Consider the following 26,347-nt stretch of genomic DNA (forward strand, 5'->3'; position numbering starts at 1 on the left):
CACTGTTGCTCCTAGGTGAAGGCCTCTGAGAGATGTTCCTCAGCCCCAGGCTGCATGGTCTGCACAGCCCCACCCCAGGACTTAACTAAATTCTCTGAGAGTCACCTGTTTCTGCGCTCCCTCCCTGCCCCTGGGACTGGTAAGTCCGTTTCTGCCAGGTCGTATCTGGGGACTCTGAGGAAGGCTGAACATAGCATTACTTCCCAAGTCCAGGACTGTGGCAAGATATTGCCCAGGCCCTCAGGTCAGGAATCAGGAGTGGCCACTTGTCATTATCTTTGGTGTCTTACCTGTTCTGTGTTTGTTCATTGTTTTCTGTTTTTTGTTGCCCTTGAGTGTGGACATGGGTCAGCCTCCCTCATGCTCATCCTGTACTCCCAGGAATTCCTGACAAGGGCCACTGACAACGGGATCTGCTGTGATATCTTTTCTCTCTCTAAATTCTGTGAGAATGGTCAACTTTGAAGTTAAGATGACCCCATCAGGGGACCACCAAATTGTCTTTGGGCAGCCTGGACATCTTGATCAAAGGTCTTATATTCAAATTTGGAAAAAATAAAAAGTTTAAAAAGATTTTTAACCATATTCACTAAAGCTTACATTGAAATGTAAATGACTGCCAACAGGAACTCCCAACTATTGTAGGTGGCCCACCAAAATGCCAGGCTAAAATTTTGATGGGTGCTATCCAAGAGACCAGAAAAACAGTTTAGAACAAGACCCCAACCTGAGGAGGCTCTCCCAGGAGACCAATGGAAGCAGCTCCCTTGCTGTCTCTTTGGGAAATTCTTTCAGGGAGGGATGGGGCATGGCCTTTGTCTATATTCTCTTAATTCTTTTCATCTATGATGAGCGGGACCACATCAGGATGGAGGTCAGAAGGACTTTTAAAATTCTAGTTTTTAAGTTCATCATTTTGATCTGTTGGGCCTAGGTCAATTTTCTTCAAAGTTCAAATAATTGTATTGGACCAAAATGTAAACTTTCATGTGATTATTTTAAGGATATTATCTTATCAAATTTATTCCATAGTTTATTTTCCAGTTTTATAGCACTTTTTTTCTTTTTTATTTATCTTTGAATTTTTTTAAGCCATAAAGAAAAATAGTATTAGGGCATTTAGAAATAAATGAATGAATGAAATTAGAGAATATCATGCTAAGTGAATTAAGCCAAGCCCAAAAAAACCTAAGGCTAAATGTTTACCCTGATAAGTGGAGAATGATATATAATGGGGTTTGGGGGTTGGAGTGAGAGAAGAATGGGGGAACTTTGGATTATGTAGAGGGAAATGAGAGAAAGGGTGGTGTGAAAAATGGTGGAGTGACACAGACATCACTACCCTATGTACATGTATGTGTGAATAGTATGAATAAGTATGTATGAATAGTATGAATTTACATCATGTACAACCATAGAAACGAAATGATGTAGGTTAATTTTTTGATCAGACCTATTTTCAGCTATGAAGTCTTTCTAATCCTCTGTTTCATTCAGAGGCCAATGTGCAAGGGTTACATCTCAATTTAATGGGTTTTTAAAAATAAGCTACAAGGCCTTTGTCTATCTGTTTGCTTTATGTATATGTACACCAGTGTGTTGTAATGTCTACATATATTTGGTACCAAAATTGACATATGAGCTCATAAATTAAAATTTAAAAAATGGATCCAAATGCCTTTGATTCACATGATTTAAAAGTTTTTTAAATTGGGTAAACAAAAATATGGCATTCAAATTACTAGCACAGTTTTGTTTCTAGGCGGTCAAAAATAATAAAATGTTAATGTTATAAAATGTCTAATACCCATTGTTTCTAGATTTTTCTTCAACTGGGAAGAAATGACTGATGCTGCCCAATACCCTTCTTTGATACCTTGATTTTTGAAAAATAACTAAATTAGATTTGACATATATGGGATTGATCATGGAAGTGTTTGTTAGAGACATCTAACTGGATTAGAGAGTTAAAATGCTAACTGCTAAATATAACATCAAATACTCTTAACTCCATAATTTCCATAGGGTAACAAATTTACAGCATTATATTGGTGTTTTTGTGAATTAATAAATAAAGAAGGGGTTTATAATTACTTTGTGTCATAACTAAAACCAAGGTTACTAAAAGTCTCAAGTGGTATAATTCTACATAAAGTGTTCAAAATTTTCAACTATAATTTAAATAGAGTTCTATAAATAACAAAGTGTTTCATCTTATTAAAATGGAGTAATTTACCTTAATTCAGAAATTTACAAGGGTTGTTTCAAAATATAAATTTTTTAAAAAGGGGATCAGCAGTTTAAAAATTTGAAAGGTTCTAGATATAAAACTATATTTAGTAAAAGAAAATAATGTTTCTAGTTAAAAATGTCTTTATGTGATAAAATAAAACTGTAATACATCTAAGTAAACAACAAGAGGGTCTAATTAACTAGCTAAAAAGTATAAATTAGGGTAAATTTTAAGAAGTTCGTGTGTATACATGAATAAACAACAGTTAAAACTATTAAGTGGATTTTTCTAAGGCCAAAACTTAATATACTGATATAAACCAAAGTTCAGTTTATATGCTGAAATAACAAAAAATTCTTAAAATATTAATTTACTCCTAACATTATGTCTGTTAAGTTTTATTCTCTAGAACATTTAGTCTTAAAAATTGGGGATTTGTACAACTCTGGTTAAACAAACAACTTTTAGAGTATTGTATTACATTACATATTTTCTTCAAAAACTAAACTCGTTTAATATAAAAACATCAATGTAATTATGATTCTGTTACTCAATATAATATGAGTAGATATGGGTCATATCTTCCATGTATACAAGTCTTTAAAATAAAAGTTTAAAAGAACATTTTATCAAGCTGGTGTTGTCCAAACTAATGTTGTAATGGTAATTTTAATCTTATAAGAATAGCAAATTTTATGGAAGTTATATTTATATCATTTAATGTTCTATAATTGGAACTGAACCTTATGTTACCTTCTACACTGGGATAAAAATACAAATGTATTTCTAAAAGTTACTGAGAGACTGATTTGTTTAAAGGTCAATGTTGTCAAACAACTTTTTTCCAATTTACTACACAAAAGGAAAGTTAAAATCTCTCTCAACTTTATGTGATTCATATTTTAGATGTAAAATATCATATTCTGTTAACTAAAATTTATGTAGATTTAGAAAACAATATATGTGAACTTTGTAAATTGATATTCAAAAAAGAAGACAAAGATCAGCTCCAGGCTAAGAAGATTTTACCTAAGATATATGAAGAGCCCTGCCTTACTTGAGATAAGGTTCTGCCTTCCACCTCACTACATGTTAGAGTGACTCCAAAATAAGCCAGACTTCAGCTCATTTAAAGTTATATTCAAAAGATTGTTTTTGTTTTTTTTTTTTGCTGTAAAATTACTGTGATCCCAAACAGGTGATATAATGTATAGCTCAGCCAAAATTTAAGATAGCTATTACACAACTAAATATGTTTTTACTGTTGTTCATTCCATTTTGTATTTTCCTTGTAAACTCTATAACAGTTTCCAGATTAATGTTTTCCAGAGGTACAGCTTCAAGAACAAACAATCTGATTTAATTTGAGATAATAAGCCATCACCTATAGGACAGATAATATAGACCCCAATTAAATAAAACAAGTTGATGACTATAAAGTCATAGATATTAAGCCCAGTACTCTTACTCTATGACTGGTTTACTGAGCCTGGCTTGCTGGATTTTAAGATCAAGACTTAAAGATTGAGATTAAATAAAGGGTCCAAAAAAACCAATACTTGACTCTTGCCCTCAGAGTCAGTCTGAACCCAGGGAACAAGAGAACTTCTCTAAGAAGTTTTACAACTCTGGACCACACGACTTCTGATCAGGGAGATTGATGAGACCACTAGAAAATAAAAAGCCAATCAGCACACCTGATGTGGAGGATGGTCATTGTAAAAGGAGACACTCCTAATGCTTTCAGAGGAAGCCACCTCATCAAGGAGACTCTACCTAATGAATGCCACTAAAGAGGCCACTTTATTTAGCCCCCCAAAATAAATAAAACTGGAGGAAACAAAAAAGATTCTTAGACAAACATGCCAGATAATTATCAAGACAAACTGCCAGTTATAAGTTTTTAATCAGTTTAAGACCTAAAGATTTTTCTAACCTCCTATAAGGTAGACTTAATCAATGTTTGCTAGTATGATTTTCTAACCCTCAGTAACAAAAATAAAAGGATCTCTATTAAACAAAGAGAGGAGCACACCAATAAAAAGATATTTTACAAAAATCAGATGACATTAGGTAACTTAACTAAGTGCTGTGTTTACATTCCTGATCACTCCAACAGTGATAAAGATCTACAAATAAAGACCTTATCCTCTCCAGCCTAGTTAGGCATTCTTAGGCCTTGTTGTGGGAACAACATCTCAGTTGTTCCACCTTCTGGTAAGAGATTATTCATTTCTATCATCTTCATGGTATTCATTGACATGTTCCAGATGCTATTTATTTTGTACTCATGATTTTTTTCTTTCATAGAACCAGACTCATATCCCTACAAAGACCCAATTTCTAAAAAGGGACTCCAAACTGCTTGCCCCATCCTATATTTCCCCCTCTCAGCTTTAAGCAGCAACAGCAGTCATTGCCATTTTTCCTTTCAGCAGTAAGAAGTTCCTAAAATTAGAGGGGTAATAAAAAAATTAAAAACACAGTCAATATAGGTAGGTAATTGGGTTGAATCACAAAAATAAAGGCCAGTTTGGTCCAAAAAATTGGAGACAAATGACTTCAGAGAATTTAAAATGTTAACGCTTCCAGAGCCTTTTCTCCATCCTTAGCAAGATAACCTGCTCCTGTTCAAACCTGTTGTTAAGTCTCTCCAACAGGTTCAGCCCCAAGAGATCACTGATTTCCAACACCCATTCCAGCCAGGAGACTACATCTTTGTCAAATAGTTCCAGAAAAAAGGAATAACACCTGGCTGAAATGAAGGGGACCTTATTCGCAATATCAATTCATCACATCTGAGTCAAGACAACAGAAGAATGAACAACCCTCAGAGACCCCAAGAACCCTTTAAAGATGAGACGGAAAAATGTTAATCATGCTTTTTTCTTTTGCTTGGAGTATAAGACCTGAGCTACTAAAACAACATATTTTGTTGGTCAAATTAATGCATATGAATGGCCACTACAACCTCTTACCTAATTTAAAAGATAAATCAGTGATTCTTATACCTCTACTGTGGTACTTGGGACTTCCTCAGGCCCATATGACAATCATCTTGTGGCCCCTGAGGAAACATGGTTTATTTGTACATCAGGAGTAACTCCATGCCTGGCCCTTCAACTTTTTGAGATCACCAAATGGGATGAATTCTGTGTTACTGTTCACATCATTCCCCAGGTGCACTATTAGGTTGGGGAGGGAGAAGAGGAACATCTGGAGCTAATACATTGATCTAAGAGAGTGTCCCCTTTCTTAGTTCCCCTCCTAGTTGGACTACATATAACTGGCTGCACTGTGTAGGGACTGCTCCACTCATTGCAGGAGACCAAAATGTCAAAACCTTAAGTGGACAAATAAATCCAAACATAAGCAAAATTAAAACTCCATAAGCTGCTTAGAAAATTCCCTTTACTCACCTGTTGAGGTAGTTTTATAAAACAGAAGAGGGTTAACTTTGCTGTTACTAAAGTAAGGAGGATTATGTACGGCCTTAGGGGAGACGTAGTGTTTCTATACTAACCACTCAAGTGTCATTCGTGATAGTTTATCTTTGATTAGGATAAGACTCAAAAAAAGGGAGGAAAAGTCAAAAACTTAAGGTAAATTTGTACCCAAATCTGTCCTCTTGGTCCCCCTGGTTAAATACTCTAGTAACCACGATGACGGGACCTCTCATCCTAGTTATGTTGGGGCTTTTAATTGGACCATGCATGACAAACTGTTTAACTACATATGTTAGAGAAAGAATCCAATCTGTTAAACTAATGGTGTTATGTACACACTACCATCACTTCTACACTAATAATAAATCAATGATTTGATTACGTACATAAAACCAGTGGGGAATGTGATGGACTGAAAGATTTGACTCCATGGAAAAGTTGTAGGCCAGGCTATATGGACAATGACTAAACAGACTCCATTTTGCTCTGAGACTCCACGTTAGGTAGGCAATGATCCTCCCTTGGGAATACCCCTACTCTGTGTGAGATAGTCAGCTGGCCGGCTTAAAAAAGACTCAAATTTGGACTTCTCAGTGGTAATAGGTCTGTTCTTAAGTTTTGCCCCATAACAGTGCCAGCTCCTCATGCACAGGATGATACTCAAACCAAAGGGTCCCCCTGACTGCAGTGAGGGTGACAGACACTTCATCATCACATCAGCAACACTGTGCTGCAGGCTGGCAGTTTTACACCCTGCAGCTGAGCCATGAGTGGGCCGAGTTAGAAAGTCTCCTACTTCCCCCACTGGTTGGGTGGTAAGGAAAGACTTCCTTGTAACATTCTCCTTAAATGGATACAAGTGACAATGACATGCATGCCTCTGATCCCAGTGGCTAAAGAGGCTGAGGCAAGAGGACCTTTAGTTCAAAGCCAGCCTCAGAGTCTTAGCAAGACCCTGAGCAATTTAGTGAGACTGTGTCTCAAAAGAAAAAAAAAAATAACAAGGGCTGGGCATGTGGCTCAATGGTTATATGTCCCCGGGATCAAATCCCAGTAACAAACAAACAAACAAACAAACCCCCTCAAAACAGAAAAACAGGACAAAACTTTAAAAAACCACCAAAAAGTTACCTCCCCATGAAAAAGTACATGAACATTTACAGCACTTTTATTCTTAATAATTAGACACAGGAACCACTGCAAATGTCCATCAGCAGATGAGTGCATAGACAGCCCATGGATCTCAAAGGCAAACTCAATAAATGGAGACCAAAGTGTCTCAAATCCTGATGAAAGATTATGTATAGTGTAATCCACTTATAGAATATTCCTCGATGGGCCAAACTCCATACAAAGATGGAGAACAGACTGTGGTTTTCAGGGGTTAGTAGGAGGTGATCACAAAAAAGACATTATTGGGAAGCCTTTTAGAGTGAAGGGCTGTTCTGTGAAGAGACAACATTAGACAGCCTGAGAAACAGGAGCAGCTTCAGGCACATGGACGCATGCTGTTGCACTAGCTGTGGGTTCCTCCTCCCACCCAGCAGCATCACACAACCAGGACATCCAACAGAGTCAGTGAAATTATCTCTGATTTTGCAGTGGCTGGGTATTCTTCACTGCATCAATTTCTACTACAAAAGCATTTTCTGTGGAAACATGGCAATGCTAAGTCAAATGATGTTATCTGCATGGAAATCTTTACAGTACACCAGATGGGCAGGAAGCTTGTCAGCTGCTGCCCTGCTGGCATGTTTCTGGGCTTGTTCCTACCTCCTGACTCCTCTCACTTCTTCCCTTTCATGCTCCTGAGAGTTTGCCCTGGATAGGTCCTGGTGGCCTGTCTGCTATGCTGCTGATAATTTAGATCCTGGAATAGGTAATATTGACACATTTCATTTACAACATATCTTCCTACAGGACACATTGTTTTCAGAGTACAAGGAAGAGGTCATGTTTTCCTGCTCTTGTAGAATGCTGTCCATTAGACATCTAGGCACAATATTGAGTCAAATCTTAACATTTAAATTGTCTCCAGTGCTTTATATCAGTCTTTAACCCCTTATGGACTTTTATGTGGCATTATAAGACTAGTTTTGTGATATTTGGGGAAATTGTTTGGAGTTGCTAAATGAGATAGAAGTAATAGCATATAAAATCCTATGTCCTGAAAAATTTCTACCCAAAATGTTACCAGAAAAGAATTCAATTTGGTAGCAATTCATAAGGAATATGCCTGGAGAGTTCAATTTTCATGGTGTTTACAAATATATTTACCTTTTTTGATGCTTATAGATCCTAACATGAGCACACATCATTATTTTATTGAGTTTGAAGAGGAAATGGGAGCTTAGAGAGGTTAAGTACTTTGAAACAAATCCCACAGCTTTTCGTAGAGTTGAACCCCAAGAGCCACGAAAAGGAATTGTGAGAACATTACTTGAAACTATGAAGTTACTAAATCCAGGAACGAGGAAGAGCATCAGTCTCTGGAGAGTGTCATGGGGATTGCAAGACAAGGATGAAGGAAGACTTTCATTTTTAATTAGCAAAAATCATGTACTGGAGGTTTTCCTTACCTGTGCATGTGATTCATAATGTCAAAAGGATCCAGGTTGAGCAAAAAATCAGAAGTGTCACCTGCTGTCATGATAAGCACAGTGAGGGCATAAGCATGAGTCCTATGAGGCTGAGTAGATGAATCACTGCACCAGAGAGGGCAACTGGAGCAGGCAAGGACGGTGGGCAGGAGAAGCCTGAGAGGAGCCCAGGAGAACAGAGTCACTTAGGTGAAGGGCAAGGAAGGGCAGCAAGCAGGAATAGGCAACTAAGCTGGAACAGAACGGGCTGTTTGGAGCAATGTAGGAAGTAACTGTTGGGTTGATGGGGGTCTGTCAGGGAGGGGAGTAGATGCCGGAGGACATGCAGGGCCAGGTCCTGGAGGATGTCACCAGGGCTGATGGGGAGTCCTCAGCAACTCTGAGCTGTGAAAACCCATAATGAGATCTACATTCTCCAGATCCCACTTCTGCCATCCTGGGGCATCTTCATACCACACACTCAGGACTAAGTCTATCATGGCTGCGAGGCACTTTTCCTGGCACCACACCCTGTGCACTGTTGTTATCTTCTTTACACAGTTATTCATTTTTAAATAAATGTTGGCTTGTGGATGTCAGAGGCAAACCTCTATGACCTTTTGCATTTCCACATGTATTGCTGTGAGGCAGCGACTGTCCTGTTCCACTGTCTTTTCAAAGACATCACACAGTGAGTAGTGGAAGACAGAGTAGTGTCTCCCTCGAGGAAAGCAGATCACTCGACATCATCCTATACAACTATGATACCCTCTGCCATCTTCCGCCAGGATGAAGGCCAGGCAGCAGACTTAGGGCCCACATCAAAAGGCACTACTTAACTGGATGCCATGGCCCATGCCTGTAATCCCAGTGACCAGGAGACAGAGGCAGGGGATCACAAGATCAACACCAGACTGGGAAATTCAGCAGAACTCTGTTTCACAATAACAATGAAAAGATCTTGGGATGCAATTCAGTGGTAAAGATCCCCTGGGTTTCATCCCCAGTATGAAAAAAACGGTGGTATTCAAAGTACTCTACATTTTTGTGCCCCCACTTTGCCTTTATTTTTTAATATACTGCAACTCAGAAAAGGTCTGCCTTTTGCAGACAGAAAACAGATATGGGTTTCCAGCTCCTGTCTGTGAGGAGTTGCACTGTATATTCCAGCCTCGATTTCCCTGCAGAGTGTGCACATTGAACATCCATCTGCAGGTAAGATTTCCCTCTATTTTGTGGTATATTTGCAAAGATAAATGGTCCTGGACTTGAGCCCAGCCCTTTGCACTCAGACTTGTTCAAACTGAAGCAAGAAGTGTGATCTAGTGGCAGGGATGAGTGTGTCTCCTCAAAAGCAGCTGTACCTTGTGATTTTTTAGATCAAATTGATGTATCTAAGCTGTTTACTCTTATAAATATGCAGCCATCTGTGCCACCCAAGGCCAGTCTACTCGCCAAAACTGCATCTCCTCTGCTGTTGGGTGGCAGAGGCACTCCCTGTTCTCAGAAACTGATGGAAGAGTGCACAGAGACTTAATGGTGAATTGATAAATGCGCAGCAGAGCTGGTTCTCTCTTTCCATTACAAGAACAGTATTTGTAGTTTCAGGGACATTCTTGTCTGCAGAACTCAGGGTCAAACAATGGAACAATGCACTCTGTGAGATGCACAGGCAAATCTTAAAGATGTTTGAAGATGGCAGAGAGAACAAGAAAAGACTTGGAGGTAAGACCAAGGGAAGTGAAGTGCCATCTCAGCATGTGGGAGTGTATTTAAAAGAGGACCCCTACAACATTTATTATACCACATTCCCTCCTGCAGAATGACCTTACCACCTCACCTTCCTCTATTGGAATCCAGGCCCAGGCTGAATCATCCAAGGCTCCCACTCAGAACCCAATCTTGCAGCAGCCCCAGACACGTAGAAAGGCTATATCTGAGTGCTTAGACCAAGTCCCAGCTATTCTGAGTGTTGCATCTCCCTGTCCCAGGGCCCAGACATGCACAATGGAGCCTCCAGATACATCCAGCTTCCAGGTATTTAGTCATCCCAGCCTTTGTATCTTTCCTGCTGAAACCCCAGAAATCATGGAGCAGAGACACATTGCTCCTGACCTGCAGATTTCATGGAAATAGTAAAAGTGTTCTTTTTTGCCACTACACTCTGGTGGATACTAGTGAAGCAGCATTTTCCTAAGCCAGAAGGTGGCATGTGGCTGTGAAGTGCAGCCCTGTGTGGAGACCTGCAGCACAGTTTTGGCTTAGGTCTGCATAGACACAAGAGGATTATGAAGGAAAGGTTCATGAAGGCTGGTGGGCCTCAGTATGACTTACTGAAAGCTGGAAGAAGAGGGAAAACTGTAATGGAAACCTGAGAAGAAAGAAACTCTACATTCTTGTGGTAAGTGTAGTAACAATGTCACTTGTCACATTATTGAAAACAATAAGCATACCTAATGAACTCATGGAGTTAGTTGAAAATATTTATAGGCAAAATAATCCAACAATTTATTTATTTTAGTTCCACTTAGGAAGAACAGAAATGTAAGATGGAATAAAAATAAAATATCCAGTTTCCAGGCCAATTTTAGAGCATATATATACAGGTGCCAGAACTTGCTGGATTCAAAAATAAAAGTTTCAAAACTCCTGTCTCTCCTAATGGCAAGTTTCTCAAATTTTCTGAAAATGTCTTGGTAACCGTAAAATCAAGGTGAGGCTATTTGATTTTGGGAGACCTAATGTCTTGGTCTGTTTTTGTTGCTCTAACAAAGCATCTGAAACTGGGTGATTTATAATAAAAGGAGCCATTTTAGAGCTCAAAGTTTTGGAGCCTGACCCTCCCAGCTGGGTGGCCCCATGTCTCCTGCTCTGATGAGGCTTCCTGCCTCTGACACAGCATGGTGGAGGGCTTCAGGGTGGGGGCTCATGTGATGGGCAGAGATGACATGTGAGACAGGAAGCAGGAGAGAGGGGCCCCGTTTACTTTTTACAATAATAACAACCCTCTTCCTCAGGAAGTCACCAGAGTGGGCAAAGAAGTACATTAGTCCCTTTCAAGGGCAGCACCCTGAGTGACCCTACCTGCCACTAGGCCCCCTCTTAAAGGTTCCACCACCTCAACACCACCATAGTGGGACCAGGTTTCCAGCATGTGAGCTCTTGGGGGACACTCTCAAACCACACCCAGACCATCTCACCTCAGAAATGCCCAAGGGGACGCCCCACGGGGCCTTTCAGCAAGGCAGGATGCCCTCTGAGTATCTCAAGGGCTTATCTCCCAGACCTTCCCTGCCAAACTCTAGAGTGCTAAGAATCTATTCTCTTCAGGTTATGTTTACAAAGGATATTAAAAGGACACATAGTGACAGTCATTTGAAGCTGTACAGAAGGCGAGGATTAGAAGGGTCTGAAGTTCAGGGTCTCCTGTCCCTGTGGATTTGGGCTGCCTAACCCTCTCAGCACAAGAGTGCATGACCAACCTGGAATCTCCCAAAAATCTTAAGGTCATTTTCCCTCACAGGGGCCTGAAGATAGACAGAAGGTCTTGTATCAAAAAGATGTGTAGCGTGGTTTCTGTCTAGTGGGATGACTCCCCTCAGTAAACTTACAGAAAGCCTAGCAGGTTAAAGATAATTGCACAAAACAAAACACTGTTGACTTGGGTGAAAAATGATCTAGAAGAATGAAATATGAAGATGCCTTTAGAGCTTCAAATTCTGTAGGCAGGAATAAGCCTCCAAAAAAAGGTCAGGAATACTCTAGCTTTTGTGGAAAAGGAAGGATAATTCTGCAGGGACCAAGGTGCTTGGGGTGCAGCCAACATACCTGGAGAAGCATTTCAGGTCAGCAAAGGGGGCCAAGCACAGAACGAGTTCTGCCACCCTCCAGTTATCTCCTTCAGACAACTGCTCATTAAAAGGCATGCAAGAAGCAGGGCTGGGTGAAAGTACAGAAATTGCCTCAAGCAATTTAGGAGGCCTCAAATGGGATATTAATGGGAAATTAATCCCTTTTCTATTCCTATAAGAAGATACCTGAACCTGGATGGTGGCTAAAGAACAAACATTCAGAGTGAGTCAGTGCACAGGAGATGCAGGAGAACCAATGGCTAGTTCCAGTCCAAGTTCAAGGACCTGACAGTCAGGAGAGTCCCTGGTGCAGCTCCAGTGAAGGGCAGCATGCTTGAGGCCCAGGAAGAGCTGCCATCCATTTGAGTGTGAAAATAGGGGGAAAACACCACCACCAATGTGCCAGTTTGAAAGCAGTCAGGCAGATGGAATTCTCTTCTACTTGAGACAGGGTGTCTTGGTCAGTTTGGGCTACAGTAATATAGTACCATAGGGTGTGCAGCTTATAAAAATCAGAAGTTTATTTCTCACACTTTGGAGGGTGTATGTCTGAGATCAGGTGCCAGGTCAGAAGAGTCACATTCTGGTGCGTCCCCTGCTCTGGGAGTACAACAAGAATTTTAGTTGTAAACTCACATAGCAGAAAGAGGGTGAGAGATCTCTGGAGTTTTTTTTATGATTTTTTTTATTGTAAACAAATGGGACACATGTTTCTCTGTACATGAAGTAAAGGCATACCATTTGTGTAATCATGCATTTACAAAGGATAATGGTGTTTGATTCACTCTGTTATTTTTTTCCTTCCCCCCACCCCTTCCACCCCTCTTTTCCCTCTATACACTCCATCCTTCCTCCATTGTTGCCCCCCTCCCACCCCCCATTATGTGTCATCATTCACTTATCAGTGAGATCATTCATCCTTTGGTTTGTTGAGATTGGCTTATCTCATTTAATATGATATCCTCCAATTTCATCCATTTGCCCGCAAATGCCATAATTTTATTATTCTTCATGGCTGAGTAATATTCCATTCATCAATTCAAGGGCATCTACGTGGGTTCCACAATCTGGCTATTGTGAATTGAGCAGCTATGAACATTGATGTGGCTGCATCTCTGTAGTATGCTGATTTTAAATACTTTGGGTATAGGCTGAAGAGTGGGATAGTTGGGTCAAACCGTGGTTCCATTCCAAGCTTTCTGAGGAATTTCCACAATGCTTTCCAGAGTGGTTTCACTAATTCGCATCCCCACCAGCAATGTATGAGTATACCTTTTCCCCCACATCCTCGTCAACACCTGTTGTTGCTTGAATTCTCAATAATCGCCATTCTAATTGGGGTGAGATGGAATCTTAGGGTAGTTTTGATTTGCATTTCTCTTATTACTAGAGATGTTGAACATTTTTTCATATATCTGTTGATTGCTTGTAGATCTTCTTCTCTGAAGTGTCTGTTCATTTCCTTAGCCCATTTGCTGACTGGATTGTTTGTATTCTTGGTGTAGAGATTTTTGAGTTCTTTATAGATTCTGGAGATTAGTGCTCTATCTGAAGTATGAGTGGCAAAGATTTTCTCCCACTCTGTAGGCTCTCTCTTCACATTGCTGATAGTTTCCTTTGCTGAGAGAAAGCTTTTTAAATTGAATCTATCCCAGTTACTGATTTTTGCTTTTATTTCTTGTGCTATGCGAGTCCTGTTAAGGAAGTCTGATTCTAAGCAGACATGTTGAAGATTTGGACCTACTTTTTCTTCTCTAAGGTGAAGGGTCTCTGGTCTGATTCTGAGATCCTTGATCCATTTTGAGTTGAGTTTTGTGCAGGGTGAGAGATAAGGGTTTAGTTTCATTCTGCTGCATATGCTTTTCCAGTTTTCCCAGCACCATTTGTTGAACAGACTATCTTTTCTCCATTGCATATTTTTGGCACCTTTTTCTAGTGTGAGAAAATTGTATTTATTTGAGTTTGTGTCCATGTCCTCTATTCTATACCATTGATGTACCTCTCTATTTTTGTACCAATACCATACTGTTTTTGTTACTATTGCTTTGTATTATAGTTGAAGTTCTGGTATTGTGATACCCCCTGCTTCACTCTTCCTGCTAAAGATTGCTTTAGCTATTTTGGGTTTCTTATTCTTCCAGATGAATTTCATGATTGCTTGCTCTATTTCTGTGACATACTTTATTGGGATTTTAATTGGAATTGCATTGAATCTGTATAGCACTTTTGGTAGTACGGCCATTTTGACTATTAATTAATACTTCTTAATTGTATCTGTCTACCCAGATTAAACAGAACTTCTTTATAAGTAACTTGAATTATTTTAAAAAGTACAATATATTAAATCTATTGTGTTTATTAAATATAAACACAATAGATTCTCAGCACCCAGTTTGGCAGGGAAGATCTGCATGATATGCCCTTGAGAAACTCAGAGTGCATCCTCTCTTGCTAAAAGGTTCTGTGGGGCATCCCCTTGTACATTTCTGAGGTGTGATGGTCTGGATATGGTTTGATTGTGTCTTCCAAGAGCTCATGTGCTGAATTCTTGGTCCCACTGTGGAGGTGTTTAGATGGTGGAATCTTTGGTTCACTCAGGGTACTGTCCTCAGAAGGATGTAGTTCTTGGCCAACCCTGCTGAGTTCTGAGAAACAGGTTGGTATTTTTGTAAAATATAGGCTGGACCCTCTCTCCCACTTCCTGTCTCACATGTGTCCTTTCCCCATCAGGTGAACACCACCCTGATGCCCTCCACCATGAGTGACAGAGCTGGGAAGCCTCATCAGAACTTGGGATATGAGGCTACCCATCTGGGAGGTTTAGCCTCCAAAACTCTGAGCTTATAAAACCTCTTTTCCTTATAACGCACCAACACTCAGCTGTTCTGTTAGAGCAACCAAAACCAAACTAAGTCACAAGGACTTCAAAAAACACAAACAGCCTCACTGTGATTCCATCTTTAATGAGAAAGTTTCAAAAAATTTGAGAAACTTGCCATTAGGAGAGACAGGAGTTTGGAAACTGTTTTATTTTTGAATCTAGGAAGTTCTGACACTTCTATGTATATGCTCTAAAAATTAACCTGGAAACTGGACATTTTCTTTTTATTCCATCTTACATCTTTCTTCTTACTAAATGTGGCTAAAATAAATTTTTATACAGAACACTCTGCCTAGAAATATTTTCAACTGACTCCATGTTTTCATTAGGTATGTTTATTATTTTCAATACTATAATGAGTGTCGTTTTTACGGAACTTTCCACAAGCATGTAATGATTTCCTTTCTTTTCAAGTTTTCTTTACTGCTTCCCCTCTTATCCAAGCTTCCACCAAGTCAGACCAAGGCCCTCCAGGCTTCATGAGCATTTCCTCCACAGTCTTCTACTGTTTGCGGACCAAGCCAAAACTGTGTGCTGCAGCTCTTCTTGGCCATGTGCCACTTTTGGTCCTAGGGAAATGCTGCTTCACTAGTAGCCACCAGAGTGTAGTGGCATAAAGTATCTGTGGGTCAGCAATAATGTGTCTCTGCTCCATGATTTTTGGGGCTTCAGCAGGAAAGATGTGAAGGCTGAGGTGACTCAATACCTGGAGCTGGAATTATCTGGGGGCTCCATTGCACACGTCTGGCCCCTGGGACAGGGAGACACAATGTTCAGTGCAGTTGGGTCTCAAGGCACTCAGATGAGGCCGCTCTATGTGCCTGAAGCTGCTGCAAGGCTGAGTTCTGAGTGAGAGCCCTGGATGATTCAGCCTGGGCCTGGGTTCCAGCAGAGGAAGCTGGGGTGCCAAGGTCACCTGTAGAAGGGAATGTGGTGTAGTAAATCTCACTGGAATCCACTTTGTGGATACATTCCAATACAGTGAGATGGCATTTCACTTCCCCTGGCCTTACCTCTGAGTCCTTCCTTGTTGTCTCTGCCATCTTCAACCTTTGCCACAACCTGGATGGCTGTTAATTCAGAAAGCCTTGCAAGGGGCAATGGGAAGTAGAGAAAATACAAACAGACACACATAGAGAAAAAGCTGAGACCCAGTGTTTCTTCACTCCCTGATGAGGGATGGATGACCCAGAGCTAGCTCAGTATGTTTATTATATAGGTTCAAACATCAAAAGGGCTTCTTTGTGAGAAAGTTTCTTCAAAGTAAGCAGGCTGAAGGACAAAGTTCTAGGAAGTCATACAATTATGATTATTGTTTTTTGCTCATGATTATCTACCCCCAGTAGCTGCTGTCTGAGTTCAGTGTCAAGGCTGATCATCCTACGGCAAGTCCGGAACCTCCTTTGAACAGGAAGTCACCATAGCAAAGGGGCAGTCTCAACTCATGCCTTTGTACCAGGAGTTCCCAGCAGAGGCATGCTTCTGTCACCTGAGAATCAGAGACTGTAATTCAAATCACCACTCCCAAGAAACCTTCTTTTAGATTTACCTGTGTGTCTCTCAGAGAGCATTATTCATTGCTTGGCCTTGACTTACATAGACTAGGATGGCCCTGAAACTACCAGTGCTGTTCCTGTAATGGAAAGAGAGAACCAGCTCTGCTGTGCATTTATCAAATCACCATCAAGCCTCTGTGCAGTGTTCTATTTCTGAGAACTGGGTGTGCCTCTGCCACAAAACTGCAAAGGAGATAAAATTTCCAGACAGTAGGGTGGCCTAGAGTGGTTTGGATATTTGCATGTTAACAAGGGTAAGCAGCTTAGACACATTGTTTTGATCTACAAAGTCACCAGGTACGGCTTTTCCTGAGGGGACACACTCATTCCCAACACTAGACCAGATGTCTTTCTTCAGTTAGGCCAAGTCTCAGCCCAATGGGCCAGTTGACCCTTAGACCAAAGCCCAGGCCCATTAATCATAGCAAAAACAGCACAAAAGAGAGAGAAACCTGACCAGGTATGGTGGCCCACACTTGTAATCCCAGCAGCTCAGAAGGCTGAGACAGGAGGATTGTGAGTACAAAGCTGCCTCAGCAACAGGGAGGCATTAAGCAACTCAGTGAGATCCTGTATCTAAATAAAATATAAAATAGGACTAGGGATGAGGCTCAGTGGTCAAGTACCCTGAGTTCAATTCACAGTCCCCACCCCTCCAACTACAGAAGGACATGCGATATTCAATGTGCATATTCTACAGGGGAAATTGAGGCTGGAATATGAAGTACATCCCACACAGACAGGAGCTGGAAACCCATATCTGTTTTCTGCAAGAGGTAGACCATTTCTGAGTTGCCATATATTGAAAAAGACAAATCAGGGGTGTAAAATGGAGTATATTATAAATGTCACCTGTTTTGTACAGGGGACAAAACCCAGGGACTCTTTACCACTGAACTGCACCCCTAGACCTTTTCATTTTCATTTTGAAACAGGGTGCTGCTGAATTGCCCAGGCTGGCCTTCAACTTGCAACCCTCTTGCCTCGGTCTGCCCAGTCACTGGGATCACAGGCATGCACCACTGTGCCCAGGTTAGTAGCACCTTTTTGATAGTAGGCAATAAACCTGCCTGGCCTTTGTCAGGTAGGAAGATATCAGAGGGCATCCTAGTGATGCAGGACGCTGACCAGTGCTCTGCTTTGCCCTGGAGGGAGACACTAACTCTGTCTTCTACTGCTCACTACTTGACATCCTTGAAAAGACTGTGGAACAGGAGGACAGTCACGGTCTCATGGCAACATGTGTGGAAATGAAAGAGGACATGGAGATTTGCCCCCAACACCCACAAGCCAACATTTATTTCAAAATGAATAAATCTGTAAAGAAGGTAATAAAAGAGCCCAGGGCATGGTGCCCAGTAAAGTACCTCTCAGCCTTCGTCCCAAGTGTGTGGGGCGAAGACATCCCAGAATGGCAGAAGTGGGACTTGCTTTGGGAAGAATACAAATCTATTTTTGGGGGGGAATGTGGGTACCAGGGATTGAACTCAGGGGCACCAAATCACTGAGTCACATCCCCAGTCCTATTTTGTATTTTGTTTAGAGACAGGTTCTCACTGAGTTGCTTAGCACCTCATTTTTGCTGAGGCTGGCTTTGAACTCACGATCCTCCTGCCTCAGCCTCCTGAGCCACTAGCATTACATACATGTGCCACTGTGTCCAGGCTGCAGATCTCATTATGGGTTTTTACAGTTCAGAGTTGCTGAATGACTCTGTACCAGCTCTAGTTGACACCCGCCAGGACCTGGCCCTGCGTGTCCTCCAGCACCTCCTCCTCCCCAACTCTCCCCATCAGTCCAACAGTAACTTTCTACACCTGCCCAACCAGGCCTCCATGTGCCAGCTTTCATCCCTGCCTGGCCCCTCACCTGAGTGACTTTGCTCTCCTCAGGCTTCACTCAGGCACCCCTTCCCACCATCCTCACCTGCTTCGTTTTCCACTCTGGTGCAGTGATGCACCTGCTTTGCACCCATAGGACTCATGTGTATTCCCCCACTCTTCTTATCAAAGACGTGTAGATACAGAAAACCTCCAGTACATGATTTTTACTAATTGAAAATGAGTCTCCCTTCCTCCTTGTAGTGCAACGCCCATGACACTCCCCACAGACTGATGCTGTTCCTAGTTCCTGGCTTTAGTCACCTCATAGTTTCCTCTAATGTGTTCACAATTCCTTTTCATGGTTCTTGAGTCTCAGCTCTAACACAAGCTGTGGGGTTGTTCTCAAAGTGCTTAACCTCTCTGAGCTTTTGTTTCCTCTTCAAACTCCATGAAAAACTGATTTGTTTTCATGTCAGGATTTATAAGCATCAAATAAAGTAAATACATTTGTAAACATCATGAAAATTGAAAATTTCGGGCATAATCCTTATGAATTGCCATCAAATAGAATCCTTTTCTAGTAACATGTTGAATAGAAAGTCTTCAGGATATATAGGCTATTACTTCTAGCTCACTCAGCAACTCCATGCAATTTCCCCAAATATCAAAAAACTAGTCTTAAAAAGCCACATAAAGGCCCATTGGGGGTTGTTACATGATATAAAGCACTGGAGACAACTACTGTACTTAGATGTTGAGATCTGACTTGATATCCATGTGATGGGCTGACAGATCTGGCTCCATGAGAATGTTATAGGCCTGACCCTAAGGGAAATGACTAAACAGACTTCATTTTGCTCTGAGACTCCATGTTATGTAGGAAATAAGTTTCTCCCATGGGAACACCCCGCCTCTGTGCCCATCATCAGTTACTTACTGTGACATATTTAATAAAATACAACAGCAACTCCTATGTAGTGAAGAATTGCTCTCCTTTGATTCCTATTGCTCCTAAACAACATACCATGTGAACAGTGATTGTGTGGATGTTAGCAACCATTCTTTAGTTTGTACCTACATAAGGGTCATTTTGACCCACTTCCCCCTCTGTCGATGATCTCATGATGTTAATGTGTAATTTTGCATCACAGCAACAGACACTTATGATTAATGTGGATTTTTGGTATAAGAACCCCTACAACCCTGTGGTCGGGGCTTTTCCCCCAATAGCCATTTTTGGGGACATTGTGTGAGACAGTCAGCTGACCGGCTTAATAAAGACTCTCAAATTTGGACTTCTCAGTGGTGATCGGTCTGTTCTTAAGTTGCACCCCATAACAATCCATATGGATATCCATATGTGTGATAAACAGCACTCTACAAGAACAGAAAGGGTTGTGGCTCAGAGGTAGAGCACTTGCTTGGCAAGTGTGAGGCACTGGATTTGATCCTCAGCACCACATATAAATTAATGAATAAAATAAAGCTCTATCAACATCTAAAAAATATTTTTTAAAAAGAGCTGGAAAACATGACCTGTTCCTTCTACACTGAAACCAACATGTCCTATAGGAAGATACATTGTGAATAAAAATGTGTCCATGTTTTCATATGTATACAGACAAAATACCCTTATTTTATTAATTTTTAAGTGGTGCAGAGGATCAAACCCAGTACCTCACACTGCTAGGTAGATGTTTTACCACTGAGCCACAACCCCAGCTATAAGATCTAAATTATCAGCACCATAGCAGAAACACCACTGGGACCTTTCCAGGGTAAACCCTCAGGAGCATGAGAGGAAAGAAGCGGAGGAGTCAGTAGGTAGGAACAAGTCCAGAAACACCCCAGCAGGGGAGCAGCTGGCATGCCTCCGCCCAGCTGTTTCTACTGTGCCCTGTAAATATTTTCATGAAGATAACTTTATTTGACTTAGCATTGCCAAGTTTTCTCAGAAAATATTTTTTACAGTAGAAATTTGTGCAGTGAAGAATACCCACATGCTGCAAAACCAGAGAGAATTTCACTTCACTCCCTTGGATGTTCTGGTTGTGTGAGGCTGCTGGTGGGGGTTAGGGACCCACAGCTAGCAGCAATAGCAGGCATCCACTTTCCTGAAGCCCCTCCTGTTTCTCAGGCTCCCTAATGTTCACTCTTCACAGAACAATCTCTTCACCCTTAAAAGTTCACCCATGATGTCCCTTTTGTGATCACCTCTACTAACCCCTGGAAACAACAATCTGTTCTCCATCTTTACAGTTTGGCCCATCCAGGAATATTCTATAAGTAGATTACACTGTACATAATCTTCCATCAGAATTTCAGGTCCTTTGTTCTCCATTTATTGAGTTTGCCTTTGAGTTCCATGGGTTGTCTACACACTCATCTCTTGATGGACATTTGCAGTGGTTCCATTTTCCAATTATTAAAAATAAAACTGCTATGAATATTCATAAACTTTTTTTATGGGAAGGTAACTTTTTGGTGGGTTTTGTTTTCTTTTGGAAAGGGGGGTTTGTTTGGTACTGGGAATTGAATCCAGGGGCACTTAACCACTGAGCAACATCCCAGCCCTTTTTATTTTTGTTTAGAGACGGGGTCTCACTAAGTTGCTCAGGGCCTTGCTAAGTTGCTGAGGCTGGCTTTGAACTTGAGATCCTCCTGCCTCAGTCTCACAGTGACCTGCATGGTGAGAAAATAAGGAACCACCAGAGGTGTGGGCTGGCTGGAAATAAAAGGCTGAAAAAGTAGTACTGAGAAATAAAAACAAAATACACAAGAAATATATTTAAAGTGAGGGTTTGATGGGTGGAAGAGACCTGATGGGTCTGATCCTAACAAAGGGATAAAGTCGACCAAGCTTTATTTATAGAACACATTAAAGGAATTTATGATGAGGAAGGGTTCTTCCAGGTAAACAGGAAGGGAGAGGTGGTGAGAGGAAGAGACTATCACTTCCTCCTCCAGGCAGCTGTTGCCTCAAGGCTAGATGGGGCACTGGTATCTCTCTGTACCTCCAGGGAGTTCATTTGAGCCTAGGGCCGTTTGAACCAATAACTACAGTGGTATCACAGAATTCTCTCTGAGCAGGATGTTGCCAAGGCAAAGATGTGGTCTTAGATCAGTGAGATTACACTGGAAGCTCTCTGAATGGCACACCTCCACTTAGAGATGGCTCACACGTGCCCACAATTCATTCATGGCTCCCAACCCCTCAGCTTCCTAAGACACTGAATTACAGGCATGCATTTACACCTGGTGCACCCACACACCCGGCTGGGTTTATAAGAAACTGTCAACATGTTTTCTAGAACACTGTACCATTCTGCATTCCCACCAGTGTTTAAAAATTTTTCCCCCTTATAGTGGACAAGAGGTGGTCATTCATTGCATTCTTTATATTCAGAACTCTAAAGTCTCATGATGTCAAACACTTTTCAAGTGCTCTTTTGCTACCTGTGTATCTTCTTTGGTAAGGTACTGCTCTCACCTGTACTGAGTTTTTCTTCTTCCTTCTTAGTTTTGAGAACTTTGCAGATACTCATATATGCTGGATATATACTTTCCATATATTTGCATGCTTGAGATACTAATCCCATGTCAGATATGGGATGGGCAAATATTTTCCCCAAAAAGTTTTAAGTTTTGATGAAGTTCTATTTATTAATATTTTCCTTTATGCACTGTGATTTAGATGTCACATCTCCAGGCCACAAATGTTTTCTCCATTATTTTCTTACAGAATTTATAGTTCTTCATTTCATAGTCGATCCATTCTGATTTCAATTTTATAGAAAGTATGAAGTATATTTAAATTTTTTCTGGTACAGGTATGCCTCATTCTTCCGCCACTACTCAGGGAGAAGACAATGCTTTCCTCAACAAATTGTCTTTGGACATTTGTCAAAAATCAAATGGCCAGGAGGGTATGGCAGAGCATGCCTAGAATTCCAGAGACTCAGGAGACTGAGGCAAGAGGATTGCAAATTCAAAGCCATCCTCAGGAACTTAGTGAGACACTAAGCAATTTGTCATAACCTTCTCAATAGAAAAGAATAAAAAAGGGCTGGGAATATAGCTCAGTGGTTAAGTGCTACTGGGTTCAATTCCCCATACCTAATAAATTAAATAAATAAATAAATAAATAAATAAATAAATAAATAAATAAATAAATAAATAAATAACCATAATTGGGTAGGTCTATTTCTGGTCTCTCATGGTCTGTTGATCTATATGTCCATCCATTTTCCAGTAGTTAGTACTGTCTTTTGAAGATGGTGTCATGATAATTCTTAAAATCAGGGAGTGCAAGTACTCAAATATTTTTTTTTCTTTTTCAGCATAGTTCTGCCTGCTCTGGCTTGATTCTATACACATTTTAGAATTCACTGGTTTGTATTTACAAATTTTCCTGCTGGGACTCTTGATTAGAGTTGTGCTAAATCCATAGATCAATGTAAGGCAAAGTCATTGTCATCTGCATCCATTTCAGGAGAGTGTCACAAGGAAGTCTCTCCTTACTACCCCACCAGTGGGGGAGGTAGGAGACTTTCTACCTCATTTAGAGAGGAGGTGGAGAACAGGGTTCTCCCTGATGTCTTAAAGCACTACTGTGACTGTAAGGCTTCTGCCCGACCCCTCCTTCACTCTCCCAGCCTTTTCACTGTGACTCAGAGGAAGCCCTTGGAATACAGGGTGATGAGGCCACAGTCAGAATATTCCTGGGACAGCTCATCACACACACAATAGTGATGGTGACAATGTAATAAGAGTAAGAAACAGGAGTGGGGCATTTTTAGGCCAAAACTTCAGCAAACAAATAAAGGCACTGCCCTTCTCTCTGTGAATCCCAGAGCTCTGTCTTATGTCTCTCTGTTCCTTTTTTGTTCTCCCTAGCTTCTGCTCTCCCTCCTGTTCATATTGAAACTTCCAAGATGAGGAGAATGGGAAACCTAGAAACAGCCAGTTGCTGGTGGGTGGCGTGCACACAAAACTGGGATTCTGTCAGCAGCATTGAAAAAGAAGCAATAACCAGAGTCACAAGTTTGAAAAAGTTTCCAGGATAGGATGTGTCAACCAATGTGAAAACTAATATGTGGTTTCATCTGTGGGTTTTCCCTACCACGCAGATCCTTGTGCCCAACCCTTCCAGCAACAGCACTGCTCTGTTGTGATGCAAGATGGGAATGTCCTGCTGTAGGTTCCTCTCTAGATGTTTCCATAACCCTTTATAAGCCACAGATCAAGGTCCTAGATAGCTGTGCTGCTGCTCTGCCTCCCTCTGCTCCACAGCCAAACCAGAACCATGCTGCTCAGAATCTTTGGTAAGGAGCCTCCAGCCCCAAGTTGAGCTTGAGTGTTCTCACACCCCTTTGTCCCTCTGAACCTCGAACTCAGTTCTCTCTTCTATATTCAGTTCTCAGCTTCCCACCTGGGGATCACCCCCCTGTCTTCCCTGACTTCCCTGCACCCTTTCTGCCCTCCTGCAAATTTCAGAGGCTTCACTCTTCCCAGACCCCTCCCTGCATTTCCTCACTTGCCAGCACAGAGCCCAGGACCTAAAATCCACTCAGCCATTACCAGCAACCAAAGAAGAAGCAGCTCAGTGACATCACCCTGGGACCCTTGAGCAGGACCTGGCTACACTCCCAGCCTCACTTTCGTTTCCCTCTATTCTCAGTTTCTGTCTTCATCGTTGGACTCCTGAGGTCAGACTCAGAGGGATTCACAGGTGAGGACAGGGGGTGAGGAGGTGCCCCTGGTGGGGGGTCCTACACTGGCCCTTGGAGCCCACCCAGCTCTGACTCTTCCAGATACTGGCCCATGGCTGTGCCAGCCAGCGCCCAGGTGTGGGGACCAGACCTACGACCCCTTGGAGCAGTGCTGTGACAATGACACCATCCTGCCCCTGAATACAACCCGGCTGTGTGTCCCCAACTGCATCTTCTATCCCTGCTTCCAGCACTGCTGCCTGGAGTCCCAGGGCTCTCAGAATCAGGCAGTGGTGACATTCAAGGTCCCAGGCATGAAGCCCGACTGCAGGTCCTCCCCCATCTCCAGGACATGTGCCCAGGTAAGCCTGTGATCCAGCCCAGGCTGGGGGAGGGGCAGCAGGGGACAGAGCTTGGTTGCAGCCCCTGTTGAGACTCCATCTCCCATCCCTGAATAAGCATGTGACTCCCTCAATTCCCTCTGTCTCTGTCCCTCCCCCTCTCCCTCCCCCTGCCCCTCTGCTGTCTCCCTTCCTCTTTCTGCAGGAACACCACCCAGCCAGCCCTCGGCCAGATCTGACTTCATCCCCACCACCCTGGGGAGCAGAATCTGGTATCTAGCCATGCTGAGGTTTTTGATGATTTCTGTGGTCTGAGTGAGTCCCCCAAGATCATGTGGTGGAATCTTAATTCTTCAATGCTGAAGTAACTCCTAGAGAAGGGGAGGTTGGGAGCAGGTGCCAGTGTTGAGGTCACAGGGGTGGAGCCCGCGTGAATGTCTCAGTGACGTCTGATAGGAGTGAGTTCTCCTTCTCCCCAGATTCATTACTTTGAGAGCAGGTTGTTATAACAAGGCTGCTCTTCATGCTCTTTCTACTCTCACTGCACCCACTGACCTTCTGTCTTCCACAGGGAGTTGAGGTGGCATGTGGCCCTCAGCAGTTGTTGCTGTGTGAACTTGTACTTTCCAGACTCCAGAACCATGAGCCAGAATAAACTTCTTTCCTTATAAACTTCCCAATCTTGGGCATTTTGTTACAGCAACAGAAAACAAACCAAGGTAACCATATCACTTCTTATACCCTTAAATTTCCTAGAAACTGAAAACAGAAAACTTGTGTTTTTTGAAATTGTTTATAGATGGTTTTTTAAGCTACAAAATTCTGTTAACAAAACTTAATCTATTGAAACTAAATTATTCTTTTATTTTATTTTTGGAAATTCCTATTTTGCTGGGCCATATGGAAGTACCTAATCTTGACTATTAAGGAAGCAGATATAGGGTTCATAGGGAAGTTTGAATGGAGAGAGGGATTTAGTGAATTACCTACATGTTCAAGAAACAATAATGGCTTTACTCCAGCCAAACCTCAGCAACGACCAGTGGAGAACTTCCCACACTTACTTGCCTTCAAGGTGTAAATCTGAATCTCCCTGGTATTCATCCATTTTCCATTACTCTAAACAGATCCCTGGGGCTGTACATGGAAGTCCCAAATGGTCATAGTTAGGCTCCCTAACCAAGACTTCCAGTGGGCTATGTTTTTAGTGCATAATCAAGGTCATAAACACTGATTCAGCATATGTGCTCAAAGTCATAAACACAGGCTTGTGAGCATGCACCAATCGATGTAACCTGTTGGCCATATACCTTCTTTGTCTGGCCTGCAAATAAAAAAGGCCTATGAAAAAGATCTACGGAGGTACATGGAACTGGCAGGGGGTTAAAGCTGGAGAAAGGGGCTGGTTAAAGACTACTGCCACCTCTGAATAAAGCATTTCTATTAAACCAACTGCATATTGCATCTTCTCCCACCTGCCAGAATCCCAAATGTGTTTGCTAGGTCTGGGCCTCCACCCTGACAATGAACGAAGTTGGCAGGATATTCCAAAGGTAAGAGATGCATTGACTCTAGTACACAGGAGGAGCTTGTGGCCACCAAGCAGCATGTAGCGTTTGGTGGCCAAGGTTCTAATATCATGGACTCCTATGTAGAGTTAAGATATAGTGAATGGATTCCTGATTGCCCTGTGGTGAACAGGGACCCAGCAGAGTGGACTGTGACCTGAGTATCTTCTTTCCACTTGCCAAGATTCCAAATATGTTTCTTGGATCTGTGCTTCCCCTGTAACAGACTGATAATGTTCCTTCCATTCAATTTCCTGCAAATGACATAATTTCATTTTTCTTTATGGCTGTAAAAACTCTATTGTGTCCATATATCACATTTTCTTTGTTCATCCATTTATGGACACCTAGGCTGGTT

At 41.7% G+C, this 26,347-nt stretch overlaps 2 protein-coding genes across 3 annotated transcripts in view; both read left to right on the forward strand.

Annotated features, from left to right (window-relative positions):
• Positions 1-24,701, forward strand: part of LOC306648507 (insulin growth factor-like family member 4) — a gene marked incomplete at its 3' end in the record, with an annotated part of 178,131 nt that extends 153,430 nt beyond the window's left edge. The window contains exons 2-4 of the mRNA XM_079118699.1: positions 24,050-24,100; positions 24,183-24,442; positions 24,627-24,701. Coding sequence (XP_078974825.1) covers positions 24,050-24,100; positions 24,183-24,442; positions 24,627-24,701 — 386 coding nt within the window. The remainder of the gene's footprint in view (positions 1-24,049; positions 24,101-24,182; positions 24,443-24,626) is intronic.
• LOC306647874 (insulin growth factor-like family member 4) overlaps positions 1-25,142 on the forward strand; it is a 454,704-nt gene extending 429,562 nt beyond the window's left edge. The window contains exon 5 of one of the 2 annotated variants that reach the window (XM_079117453.1): positions 24,712-25,142. The gene's annotated coding sequence lies outside the window, so the exon portion shown is untranslated. The remainder of the gene's footprint in view (positions 1-24,711) is intronic. The other variant, XM_079117454.1, reaches the window with a different exon arrangement.
• Positions 25,143-26,347: the final 1,205 nt, after the last annotated feature.

This window comes from Sciurus vulgaris, assembly GCF_902686455.1.
Source record: "Sciurus vulgaris genome assembly, chromosome: 17".
NCBI classification, from domain to species: Eukaryota; Metazoa; Chordata; class Mammalia; order Rodentia; family Sciuridae; genus Sciurus; species Sciurus vulgaris.